The 14,734-nt window shown below is 35.5% G+C and overlaps 1 protein-coding gene across 1 annotated transcript in view; it reads right to left on the minus strand.

The window, feature by feature from the left end:
* Window positions 1-14,734, minus strand: part of Vps45 (vacuolar protein sorting 45) — a 142,738-nt gene that overhangs the window by 32,764 nt on the left and 95,240 nt on the right. The window contains exons 9-11 of the mRNA XM_090378827.1: window positions 12,239-12,406; window positions 4,179-4,346; window positions 679-786 (exon numbers count right to left, since the gene is read on the minus strand). Of these exons, the coding sequence (XP_090234953.1) occupies window positions 679-786; window positions 4,179-4,346; window positions 12,239-12,406 (444 nt within the window). The remainder of the gene's footprint in view (window positions 1-678; window positions 787-4,178; window positions 4,347-12,238; window positions 12,407-14,734) is intronic.

Below are 14,734 nucleotides of genomic sequence, written 5' to 3' on the forward strand. Positions count from 1 at the left end.
AAACTTTGTTATCAACCATTTGCCAGCCCCTGGTATAGAATATCATGATGGGACATTCCATTCATTGAATCACCTACAAAGATCAGTGGTCCGATGTCATACCATGTAAAATCATCCTCCATGGACAGTGCCATCACTATACTTCACAGCTGAGATGATGTAATCCACATGGAACATTGTCCTGACTCTTGACAGAACTCAAATCTTCCGGCTGGATTGAAGCAGCTCGTACCATGATTCTCACTGTAGAGGATACCTTTCCACTGCTGCAATGACTAATTTCTGCAGGTGTAACACCTTGTAACCATGGTTTCTCCTGAATCTTCTGAATGATTTTTACTATAAAAATGATGTGAAATTATAATTGTGTTCGGTAACACATCTGAATTTTCTATTTCACGACTCATCCTTCACTTCTGAATGATTTTCCATATAAAATGATCCACAGGAGACTCAGATGTTCCAAAATTCCGTAACTAAGTCCTACTTGTCCACATTCAAACTCCAAGTGGCATTTTGCTTGAAACTGAACGAGACACATTCCAGTTCAATTTATACCCACACGCTATTATAACACCCTCTACATCAGTAGCATAGTAAATATTTTACATGTCATGATATCCTATGGATTCCCAGTACTTCTGATGGTATACACTACTAAATTAAAAAAATCCTTACCTTTAGTCCTTTAATCACCTTTTTTGTAAATGACCGAACGTTATCAGCAGTAAACAGGTCATTACTTCGAGATTTACTACCACCAAATTCTAAGATTTTATGAACCATCTGCATTAAAATATGAAAGCCATGTAAAAATTTATATGAAATATACAAATATATTATTAATAATCTTTGGTAAACTGAATATATTACATTATAATGTAACTAAAACGACAAGTGTTTAGCCTTTACTATAATTCTTTAACATTTATCATAGGAATTATTAAAATTGCCATCAGTTACATAACTACAGATAATAATGGAGGCAGTATGCATATATAAAAATATTTATGGTGTAATTCATCATCACCAGCCATTTTCAATCCACTGCAAGATGGCCTCTCCAGCAACTATCCAGTTTCTTCTGTTTTGTGCAATGGCCATCCATTTACTACCCACAAACTCATGAATTTCATCTATCCATCTCCACCGTTGTCTTCTAGGTTTTCTTCTAGCTCCTCTTGGGTACCATTCTGTTATTTTCTTAGTCCATTTGTCATCGTGACTTCGAGCTATGTGTCCTGCCCAAGACCATTTTAGTTCTTTAGTTTTGATAAGAATGTCCTTTACTTGAGTTTGCTGCTTAATCCACGTGTTTCTCTTCTTATCTAACAGTCTGATTTCCAATATAATTCATTCCATTCTTTGCTGTATAGTTCTCAGCTTCTCTTCCATTCTTTTGGTGAGTGCCCAAGTTTCACTTCCATAAGTCACGGTGGGGAGTATACATTGGTTCATTATTTTATGTTTCAGACAAATTGGGATATTGCTCCTCAGTATGTGACTATATTTCCTGAATGCTATCCATACAAAATTTATTCTTCTCTTGACTTCCAGCCATTTATCATTATTACAGCTAATGACATGTCACAGATAAGTATATGACTCCACCTTTTCAATTACTGCTACCTCAATCATTATATTCCTTTCTGTGGCATACTTGTTCATCATTACTTTTGTTTTAGCCATATTCTTCTTTAGTTCAAGATCCTTACTAACTCTGCATAACTGATTATGGTTTTCGTCTAATTCTTTGGGATCGTGGCTTATGACCACAATGTTATCTGCAAATTGTAAATGGTTTGGGTACTCTCCATTCACATTGACTCCTTTCTGCGACCACTCTAATCTTCTGAAAGCTTCCTCAAGGGCAGCAGTAAACAGCTTCGGAGATATTGTGTCTCCTTGTTGAACTCCTCTCTCAATTTCAAATTTGCTACTATCTTTGTCTAGTCTAATAAAGGAGGTAGCATTCTCATATACTTTCTTCAAAATCATAATATATGAGGTATCTATGCCTTGTCTTTCCAGTGCTCAAAACATTGCCTTATGCTGTATAGAGTCAAATGCCTTTTCATATTCCACAAATGCCAGGCATAATGGGTGTTTTATATTCATTTGCTTTCTCCATTAGCTGTGACATTATGTGAAGGTGATCCATAGTTGAGAATCCTGTCCTAAAGCCAGCTTGCTCTTTCGGTTGATTCTCACCAAGTATTCTTTCTAATCTGTTAGTAATGACCCTTGTGAACAACTTGTAGATGTGGAATAACAAGCTCATTGGTCTATAATTTCCAATTTCTGATTTATCTCCTTTCTTATGCAGCAAAACTATGATTGCATTATTCCACTCCTTAGGCGTCATCTTTTCTAACGCATTTTGTGAAGAGTCTTGCCAGTTTTTGTGTCATGTCTCTTTCTCCCAATTTTAACAGCTCTACAGTAACTTCATCTTTCCCCGGGCTTTTGGATTCTTCATCGCATGTTCTACCTCATCAGGAAGGATATCAGGTATGTCGTGTGTATGTTACTAATTTGCGATCCATCTTCCCCACTGCTGGCATCATTCCCTCACTCCTTCTATAGTAGTCTTCAGCTATTTGAATTATGCCTTCTCGGCTATTTATAAGTACACCATCGCTATTCTTCAGTTTCAGTATCATTTGTCTTTCTGTATTACTGCTCATGGCTTCTAATTTAAGTCCTTTGTTTTCCCTTAATACTTGTTCTACTTTTCTTGTGTTAAATCTCCTTATGTCCTCTGAGTTTTTTTCTAATGGCTTTGCATAACTCAGTATACTCAATTTTCTCCTTGTCAGTGTTTATCTTGTTCTTAATTGTCACCTTCGGTTCATCATGAAAAGTATTTCTTGACTAATTTTTTCTTCTTTGGATTTCTTTTTACCTATAGGTTTCTTGGGCTTTATCACACTCAGAAAGTTGTAATATTCCTCATTGATATCTTGGTCCTGAGCAGTCTGCAGAAGCCCAAACTTGTTCTTAAGTTCCAGTACATACTGCTTTTTCTCCTCTTCTGTTATCTGAAAGACCTTTGTATTATTTACTCGAGTCAGTTTTTTCCTTTCTTTTCTTACATCTATATCAAGTGTGCATCTTACCATTCTGTGATCACTTCCAACATTTACCTTGTTCAAGCCGTAACATCATTCGCGATATATCTTCTGTTAGTGAAGATGAAGTCTATTTCATTAGTTGTTAATCCGTTTGGGCTCTTTCATGTCCACTTTCTGTTCATCCTTTTTTTTGAAAAAAAAGTGTTCATCACTGACATTCCTCGAGATTCTGGAAATTTCAAAGTCTTTCACCTCGTTCACCAATTCCAAAATTTCCTATAGTTCTCCTTTCTGCACTGTTTTGTCTCTTTCCAACCTTAGCATTGAAGTCCCTCATAATAACAGGTAGTGAGTTTTCTGTTCATCTAGAAGACTCAATTTTGGTGTATATTTCTTCAACCTCTTCATCATCATGGCTCGATGTTGGTGCATAAATCATTATAACCTTTAGCTTATCCCTCTTAGAAATCCTGAGTAGTAGTCTTGACACCCTTGGTATGTACTTTTGAATTCCAAAATGTTGTTTTTTATATCTTTATGGTCCAGAAAGCTAACTCCACCTTCACTCCTTTCACTCTTTCCATTGGTGTACAGCAGATTTCCACTTGATAAACTTATAAGTGATTCATTTCTTCTTCTTGTTTCAGCCGAACCGATGATATTCCAATTCCTTTTCCAGCTCTAATATCCTGTCTTCACCAAAAACAGGATATTAGATGGTGTAATTAGATAATTACAAAATAATATTTTACACTGCTAAATATTATGCAAATTTACATGGTTGCAAGTTATACAAGGGGAAACATTTTCCCACCTATAAATTGAGCTTCAGCTTGCATATACTTCACAAAAAGCTTTGTTCTCTTTAAGTAAACAAGATAGGTAATAAAGTGAAGGAAAAAAAAATTGCAAACTGATGTCTGTTGCAATGCAAAATGAAGATTTTGGCAGTTCTTACAAAACTAATAATCACATAAGCCCAATTATATTTCTTCACTATGAAAGATATTAATGTTATGTAGTATTACCCTTTACTTCAATTTATCTTTTTAAACAAGAAATATTTCTGTCTACAACAAACCATAAAACTTCATAATAACTTACCCTGGCTAATTTCTCATTCTTTCCACTACCAATATGTTTCTTTAGTGCATCCACCAAACCAGTAATATCATTATTACTATGACGTTCGTAGTGAAGAGCATATAACATTACAAGACGTGCAGCATCAAAGTCCCGAACTTTGTCATTATTTAAGAGCCTTCGAATTTGCTATAATAAAAATTTGAGATAAGTTTTGCATGATGTGGTTCACTCTCTCTTCTGAGATTTTGAGAAATGTAAATATTTCTTGTAATTAATACTTTACACATTCTTTATTATGTAGCAGGTAATAAAAATTCAACTTCTTAGTGCTGAACTCCATAAGACATGAGTACATTATAAAAGAATTCAGAGATATACGTTTAACTAAGAAGTTCTTGAACTCTGGGTTATGACTTTCCAACGGGAAGGTAGCAAATTTTTAAAAAATTTTGCCTTAGGTTTAAAATTTGATTGCTTTTTGGTTTATTTCCAATGAAATTGTTTGGATTTTATAAAACTTTAAAGTTCTGTTATTATTTTATTTGATATATAGATTGCAATGTAATTATTAAAAGCAAGTGGTATATTTATTCCCAACACTTATCCAAATGAAATCATTATTTTATTCACTTGAGGATCACAAATTCATTTATCATTTTGGGGATCACAGTACTGCAAACTTGGAGAACTCCTGCATTTAGCTAGCTTATATATATATATATAATCTTGCATATCAATAACTATATATATATAGTTATTGATATGCTAGATTTTCCTTGCTTTATTTTTGGCATATATATTTTTTCCAGGTTACGTTGGGCACCCGCATAGGTTTTTTTGGTTTTTCTTGAGAAGCTATCTTACTAGCTTTCATTTCATGTTATACATTATAACTTACCACCATTAACTTAACTCAAATAATATACAGACGGATATAATGTTTAATAGTTTTTGATGGCATTAATCGGATCTGTGACGAATTAATATTATTATATATTAGAAATAATATTATAAAATAGATATAAATTAACTATCCTATTTGCTTTTTACATACCTGGACACACACACACACACACACACACACACACACTGTGCTGCCACTTTATTAGGTACACCCCTGCTGTGCACACATGATGTGTCCCACAATGTTGCAAGTCACATGACCACAGTTGTGGATATAAATGCAGCAGAACAAACTTTCTAGTATCAGCTAATCATAAAAACCGCAGCAAGAATGGAGAAAAGGGGTGATCTGATGGACTTCGAATGTGGCATGGTAGTAGGTGCGAGATGTGCTGGACAAGAGCATCTCTGAAACAGCAGTTCTCCTGAACTTTTCACACACCACAGTTTCAAGAGTGTATCGAAAATGGTGCAACAAACAGAAAACATCCTCTCAATGGCACTCCTGTGGAAGAAAATTGCTTGTTGATGAGAGAGGTCAGAGGAGGATGGCTAGAATTGTGCAAGCAAACAGACAGGCCACAATATCGCACATCACGTCAGAATACAACCTTGGTGCGCAGAACAAAATATTGCAAAATATTGTGGACCACTAGTTGCACTTTGTCGTGAATGGGCTACAATAGCTGATGGCCACATTGTGTACCTTTGTTATCAATGAAGAACAAGAGAGCACGCCTCCTGTGGGCACGGCAACACCAGCACTGGAATATTGAGGATTGGAAAACAGTTGCTTGGTCTGACGAGTCGAAGTTCCTGGTGCATAATGTTGATGATGCACCAGTCCGCAGATCTAAATCCTATTGAACATCTTTGGGATGAGCTGGAAAGGACTGTTCGCTACAAGCCTACACCTCCGTCAAATCTCAAGGAACTGTGTGACACACTCATGTCTGCATGGTGTTCCAATCCTGCACAACATTTTCAGCATCAGGTGCAACATGGTGCAACAGGAAACGTGATTCATTGGACCAGACGACCTTCTTCCAATCACTCAAGGTCCAGTTTCGATGTTCGCGTGCCCATTGTAGGCACTGTTACCGGTGAACTGTGGTTAGCATGGGCACTTGGAGTGACCCGAGACTACGCAGCCCCATTTTCAGCAGGGTTCAATGTATTGTGTGTTGTGGCACATTATTCCCATCACCAGCATTATAATTACCGGCTAGTTGCACCATAGTCATCCTTCTGTTGCCACGTACCATCTGAGAGAGCCTTCACTCACCTCTAGCATCAATGAGTCATGGTCATCCAACACCTCTCTGGTGGTTCATGGGTTTTTCCTCCTCGGACCACTTTCGGTAGGTACTAACCACAGCTGAGTGTGAGCACTCCATCAGCTGTTCCGTTTTGGATATGCTCTGACCCAGTAGTTGTCTGGGCATTACAATTTGGCCTTGGTCAAACTTGGTTAAGTCTGCTGCCTTTCTCATCTGAAGAACAAGAGTAACACTGATTAACGGAGCTTAGGTGTTTTTTATACAGTGTCCCGATCCGTGCTGTAGTTCACCTGCAGTTGCTTCGATTTGCATAATTACTTGGTGGTCATAATGTTTTGGCTCATCAGTGTACAGGATCCAGTTACATTATTATGACCACCTACCTAGTATCCAGAATATGCACCTTTTGCAGTATGCACCGCAGCCATCCACCGTGGGAGGAACTCAATAAATCAGCAGAAGGTTGCTAAGGGTTTCTGTGACCATGTAGACTGCAGTACACCCGAAGTTCCTGTAGGTTAGCTTGAAGTTTTTGTCGTGCTCCTGAAACCGCTCACGGACAATTCTGGTGACATGGCACGGTGCATTGTCTTGCTGATAGATACCACTGCCTCCAGGGAACACAGTCAACATGTACGGGTGTACCTGATTGGAGACGATCGATAGTTAACCATTTGCGTTCAGGGTGCCCTCCAGAGGCATCAGCAGACCCAAGCCATGCCATGAAAACATTCCCCAGATCATAACGCCACCCCCCCACCAGCCTGCCTTCTGTCAACAATTGCATCTGGGTGGCTATTCTTGGAGGTTTCACGCCTAATACATCACCATCCATCCACTCGGTGGAGCAGAAACAATGACTCATCAGAGTAGGCCACCTGTTGCCACTCGGTTGGCATCCAGTGTCAGTATTGCTGTGCAAACAGATGGCATTGTCTGCGGTGAACGGCCATTAGCATGGGTGCTGTCACGAAGCATCTGCTCCAGAGCCCAATGCACAACAGGGTTCGCTGCACTGTCATGTTGGAGACCTTTCTGGTGGTGCCAGATATTGTTCCAGGTTGGCCCATGTTACATTGGGTAGTTAACTCTTCAAAAGTGCTGCACCTGTTCGCCTGTATGAGTCGTCGGACCCGGCACTCACCTCTAGCATCAACCTTTCGCTGACCCTTTGCAGTTCTGCCATTGGGCCGTTGTTTGCCCATTTTGACGACAGTCCTGGTACACTTTAACAATGGCAGCTCCAGAACACCCCACCAGTTCAGCCGTTTGGGAAATCGAGGTACCAGCTTGTCGAGCACTCACAATCTTTCCTTTATCAAAGTTCAATATATCCTTCCTTTTACCCATCGTACTCTGGATTTTACTACCTACCGAACCACTGACACCTTATCTATGCTACATGGGTTGACTAACTCCCACTCTCGTACCTCACATGGTCAATGGGTCGCATCAGTTTTCATAGGGGTGGTCATAACTCAGTGAATACAAAAGTATATATAAGTTTTTAAGAATAGATAAGTCTGATAAAGTTTGCATAAATGGAGATGAAAAGTACAAAGTGCCAAGGACTAGAAGGGTAAGAACTAGTAGAAAAAAGAAGTATTGTAGGCTTGTAAAAGGAAAAGAATGTTATTATCCTAAAAGTAATGATGAATTAAGACAATTATGGGCTTATTATTATCGCAAAGCCAATTAGAAGTGAGGAAACTGTAAAGTAAAATGATTAAACAAATAAAATAAAAATAAAAAATATAGAAAATAAAAAAATAAAAAGTTTTAAACCTGTCATCAGATATGGGTGGGCAAATTTAGTAATAGGTTAAAAACAGGGATAGCAGAAATGCAAAATCTGATGTCAGCTGAAGTAAATGTTGATACATGGTCAGGTATTTTCATTGGGGGAACTACACCTGATCATGTATCAGGAACTGCATTTTTATACTTGTATGACAGTGTAAGAGAGGTGACATGAAGCCAAAAAACAAAAAGAATAAAATTAGTACATTCTCTTACAGTATGGTCAAGGTAGTCCCAACACAGTGTCAATGATATAAAATAAGGATAAAGCTAAAATAACAAAATAAAAAGTGTTTTCAGAGGGAAAAAATGTTTTGAATTATATGTAGATTTGTAAGTAAATTTGGTAAAATATATTAGTGTAGGAATTTAGTACAAATTAGAATTAAAATTATTTAGAACAAACATATGGTATGGGGTGAGGTATTAAATTGAGGATGGGGATGGAATAAAGAAGTAGTTAAATAAAAACGAAAACAGCGATAGAATGAGGATAGTTGGAACGTTCTTATCGTCTTTGTATTGCACTAATAGTTTTAAGAACAGGGAAAAAGGTAGCATTAGAAAGCAGAAAGGTAAAAGGTATAGAAAAAGTTATTAAACATACTGGGCTAGCTGGGGTTGTAAATCCCAACCTTTTAGTAAGGGCCCTGGCTTTGTAAGTGTTAGTATAAAAAGGAGACTAATACCAAATGCTTGTACTGTAGGAGAAAAAAGAAGGCAAAAAATCATGCAAGTCAAATGCCAAAACAGAAACCGAAAGTAACAATACCTGGAGTTTTCAAGTAATGCATATCGGAAGGAAGAAGGCAGGAAAATAAAGCACACAGAGTACATGAATATATCTAAATTATTACCACATTAGTGACTTCACTACAGGATATAGCAACATAATGGACTCAATAGAGAGCTGTGAAGAAATGGAAATATATATGGAAATAGTGACCTCTGTAATCATATTTTGAAAAAAATGAGAGCATAGAGATACATAACAGTAGTGTTGGAAAAGAGAAAGTATATCCATAACGTAGAAATGTGGTTGGAATAATAGTACTTTATAGATATAAAGTCATAAGATATACAGAAAATAAACATAAAACATTTCATAGATAATAAAAAGTAGTGAATATAGAAGTGATTGCTAAGTAAAACAAAGTAAAAAATAATGTAGATCAAAATTAATTGAAAGAAGACCAAGTGATATGCCTTCTATATATTTAGCGAAATACGGTTAACAATCGAAGTACGGTTAACAGTATAACAATCAAAATTTTACCAAATAGGGTAGTATTGCTTACATATAAAAATATTTAAATCCAGGATATGGGTAATTACATAGGTAAGTGAAAAGCAGGAAACATGTAAATTATAACATAATATCCTGAGATGGAGAAGCAAGGTTAAGAATTATAACCTGTAGTCCAAAATGGTGTCTTTATTAAGCTTTTCATAATGCATTATTTAACTAGTTAGAAGTGAACAAGTACTGAAGTAAAATCAGTAACCATTTCTGTAAAAATAAATAAATCTACTGATGATAGAGTAGCGTAAATCCAGAGGTAGTTCCAGATTTAAATCCAAAGGTGAAAGGTGCTGAAGATAATTTAAGTAATAATAATTAAAAATATCCAATGTTGGAAGAGTGTAGTAAGAATCCATAGGTGGTTTTTGATGGGAAACCTAGTTAAAATCCAATGATGAAAGAGTAAAAAATAAATCCAAGATGGCATATAACTAGATGACTGCAGACCAAATAGCGGGGTGTTAGGCATTAAATCCTTAGGAGACTGTAGAAAATAATTTATACAATAATTTTGTAATATAAATAGAGAGTCACATAGATCCAAAGATGGTATTAGATGCATACAGGTGGTGAATCCAAAAGTGAACAGGTACTGAATAAAATTTCAGTAGTAATGAATATGCTCAATAGTGAAAGAGATTAGTATATCCAAAGGTGGTTTGATCAGTAGATTTAGTACAAATAATCCAAGGTAATACTCATTTGACTGAGGACAAAAGGTAGAGTTGTAAGGTACCAACTGCCTTGAAAGATCCAAGACCCATAAAAATTGCATTTACCTACACATATTATGAAACTAAAATTACTGTAACACAGAGCGAAAACGGATACAAAAATAGATTTTGACAAGTTTAGATTAGATACATACATGTATGTATCTAATCTAATATATGTATATTTCCCATTATTAAACTTGTCAAAATCTATTTTTGTATCCGTTTTCGCTCTGTGTTACAGTAATTTTAGTTTCATAATGAATCCAGAGCACACAGGCCTCTTTAATCACCTACACATATTATTATGTGTAGGTGATTAACACTCCATAAGAACCTGAAAACAGAGTCAGAAATGTAAAAAAAAGGCCTCAACATGGGATGTGAATTATAAGTAATTCACATTAAGGTACACAAAATACGGCCTCCGTAGCCGAGTGGGCAGGAGCGGGAGTGCAGTAGCACACGCTCTTTGAGTAGACCGGGGTTCAAGCCCCTGCCTGCTGAATACGGTCGATCTGCCAACCCGCACTGGACCAGCGTGATAGATTATGGTCCATTTCCCTCAGCATGAATTGTTGAGGAGGCTTCCACCCTGCAGTGGGTTGATAATGGCTGCACTTTACTTTTACACAAAATATAAGAAAGAAAAACAGAAAAATCAAATATGAAAAACAGATATTTTCAAAGTCAGTGTGAAACTATATTTAGTGATGTTCTAGTTTTTAAGCTAGAAAGGGAAGGGCAGGCATAACATGTCGGCACGACTACAAGTCACACAATATGAAGGAATGCGCAACAGACTGGACACACCTGCCATAGACTTTGGACAATAAATTTATATGCATTGGAATGTAACATATACAGATGTGAAAAGTCAGTGTTGATTCCTTTCAACTTTCATGACTGTACATCAAAAAGTCAGAATACCTAGATTATGAAGGAAACAGAAAAATCAACAAATAATTTTTGCTACACAGTGTAACGAGTAAAAGAATCCAAGACTCAAACAAATTTCTGAGGTGGAGGGAGATTGTTACATTTCTCTCTACTGTTACTTTGCTATTTCTTCTATTTCCATCTCAAACAATATAAATACAGATATTTCAGAATATCTGACCAAGCTCTGCAAGTCCATTTACAGCCATTCGATCTGCTTACACTTACTATTGTATAGGCTAACATTATGTCTGTATACTATTTAATACCAATCATATGCAACAGAAAAATTCTCTTTTTTAGTGTAATCTTTTACAACTAGAAAAAGTCAATTTTAAATTTTATTTCAAAGTTTCATATATATATATTTGAAAAAAATGCATCCCTATATAACTATACTGTTGTTTTGTTACACAGCGTAAAGGGGCACATAGCATTATTAATCTTTCATTTCCTTTCAAAACAAAAATGGCTTAAAGTGCTAAATTAGAACTATTAGATGTATCCTTGAACTCCTGTAGGTGTGACTTGAAACTGTGCTTCATTTTGGCAAGCTTAATAAAATCCATGTGAAAAACATAATATATAAACTAAAGTAGGACCTAATCTAATTCAGCAGGACCATATAAATCTGGAAACATTGGGACTTAACAGATTTTTGAAACTTAATACTGTACAGAACTGGTAGTAGTAAAATGCAAAGATCATGAACTATTTTAGAAAGATTATGTGATATTCTGGCATACTGATGAAGCAATGTTGCAACTACAACAATTATAACATGTTATTCACCTAGGGAAAGCTTTCTAACCTCACATTTTAAGCCTTAAGGTTTTAAAAAAAAAAGACTGTTGCAGCAGTAATTATAAATATATATGTTCTAAGGAAACTTAGTTGTAGCTTCCATAAGTTATACCAAAATTTTGATTAGACAATTCATTTATAATCAAAAATCAAATTTAAAAATGTGTCACTCTTGCTCATATATATATATTTTTTTTAAAGAACACAATGTTGGAAAAGTTTCCTGATTTTTCTGGCTCACCAGAAAAATCAGGAAACCATGATTGCTCATTTAACAAATGCAAGCAAAAGTTGAAACTGAACTGGGTAACACACTGCTTGCTATATTACACTTACTTTCAGTGATTCAGAGTGATCAGATCTGCAAACTAATTCTTGTTCAGCTTCTGAAACTTCCAATAGATAGTGCGTAGCTACTAGCCTTGATAATTCTCCCATCATAGTTACATGTTTTGCTACTGTTCCAGACATTTTTTTGAACTGAGGATAGTTTTCAACAAAAGCCTATGAAAAAGTGAAAATAAATTAAGGACAGAACTTTTAAAAACTCAAATAGTAATATTCATGCATGCAACTAAACTACAAATAGTTTACAGTGAACCCTGTATTTATAATATTATATTAAAATGTTTTCCTGCAATTTTTCCTTTCATTTAGTCCTATATTTTCTGAGCATTCTAACATGCTGAATCACAACAGAAGAACAATGAGAAAAAAAAAATGTTTCCACAAAGTTATTCTAAATTTCTCTCAACTGTTGTTTTTGTCTCACCTGCATTATTAGACTATTGTTAAATGATAAATATTTTCGACCCCAAATTACAGAAGCCAACTTTGTTTACTTCATTACCTTTTTTTCATCTTTGTTTATAGTGCACATTTTATTCTGCTGCTCTTCACTGCGGACTGAAGTCAATTTACGAATTAAGTACATAAGTTATTAATTTCAATATTTGTGGGATACAGCTATACTTTTAGAAAGTTAAGTGTCCTAGAAGAAATGGAAAAAATGCAAATAAGAATGATACTTTCATTAATGTTTTTTTTTTTTTTTTTTTATTTCTACTCATCAGATATTCTTTATGAATAAATTTTATTTTATCTCAAAGGTTTGCTATTTCTCAGGCTCACAGCAAACCACAGTGGAATCCTAGCTTATCAAAAAATTTGTAGAGACAAACAAAAGTCTTACATGAAATTAATATAAGAAGAATTCCTTCTAAGGCATTTAATGTTCTCTTCTCTTCTCTGAAAACAGATTGTAGTTTATAATCATTAAGTCTCAAGCCCCTTTTTGTGGCTATATATATATATATAAATATATATATAAATAATAAGTACAGTTGTGATCAGATCTTCTCCAACAAGTTTACATCAATACCCACAGACTTTTGCACTGAGTCCTGGCTCAGACTGGGAGCACAATATAGAAGTTATTGCTACAACTGACTAAAAGAGCAAATAAAAATTTTAATAAACAAACAAGCAGTATAACTAAATTCAAAAAATAAATAAAATGAGGTAGAAAATATACGGATAAAACAAATGAAACAATAAATAAAATTAAAAATATATAGAATTGAAAAATAGTATAAAAGCACAAAATAAATAGTCACCCACATATATATATATATGTTGTATTAAAATATTGAATTAAATATGCATAAATGGATGTGACAGTTACACAAAATGCCAGCAACTAGCAGGGTGAGGAAAGTAGAAAAAGAAGCGTAGTAGATTTATGAAAGGTGAAATAAAGTTAAAATCCTAGAGATTATGATAAATTAAGAAAACTTAATGGGCTAAATTACCAAGCCAATGTAAAGTAGAGGAACTGTAAAGGAAAATTAGTACATAAAAATAATAATATAATGCAAATAAAATGGAAATAAAAATGAAAATTTTATAGCTGTCATCAGATATGAGGGGGAACATATTTAGAAAATGGTCAAATATAGGACCATAATGCAAATATGCATGATCTGATGGCAGCAGAAATAATTATTGATACTGTTGTTTTTGTTGTGTTATCTGGTTTTTAGGAGCATTAGCAACTAAGGCCATATTGCTCCGAGGATATGCAGTGGTCATTCTCTGACCTTTCCGCATCCTCCGTATTTGGTGGGCACGGGCTCGAACCCCGGTCTAATCAAGAAGCATGTGTTACGCACTGCTGCTCCTGCCCACCTGGCTATGGAGGCGCCTAATTATTGATACATGATCAGGTATTTCATCAGGGGACTACACCTGACCATGTATCAGGAACTGCATTTCTATACTTGTCCATAGTAGTAGAAGAAAAGTGAATGGCCAAAACAAATCATGATAAATAAATTAGCACTTTCGGTCTTACTCCAATATACGGTGCCCCCTTGTAATTGGCTGTCAGAATGGGGGAAAGCAGTGATTGACAGGTTGTGACCCCACCTACTGACTGCATCCCCTCTTCGTTTCACATGGACGTCACGTGACACGACATCACTGGAGCACTAAATGCGAAATTCGTGCATATTCTTTCTTTTGAATGCTGGTTTCTACTGTGTACGGTGCTTAGCTGCTACTTGTTGCTTTGCTAATAGTTGCCTCGTGGTCGTCTTCTTGTCCCGTTCCACTGATGAGGTGAATTTAGTTTGATTTGTATTTCTGTGTTATTTTCACGTATCATTAACCTAGTATTGTGTCCATTGCATTCTTTTCAAAAAAAAAAATTATATGTTGCCGTTTTGTACTTATGCAAAGAGCAATTTTATTGTTCATTGCACGTGTTAATTGACTTTCGTTTCTGTTTAGCAAAAAAAAGGTTATGTTTTTACGCGACTTCGGGAAGGATTC

The sequence above is a fragment of the Mastigoproctus giganteus genome, chromosome 1 (genome assembly GCF_048544385.1).
Source record: "Mastigoproctus giganteus isolate SK-2022 chromosome 1, ASM4854438v1, whole genome shotgun sequence".
Lineage (NCBI taxonomy): Eukaryota > Metazoa > Arthropoda > Arachnida > Uropygi > Thelyphonidae > Mastigoproctus > Mastigoproctus giganteus.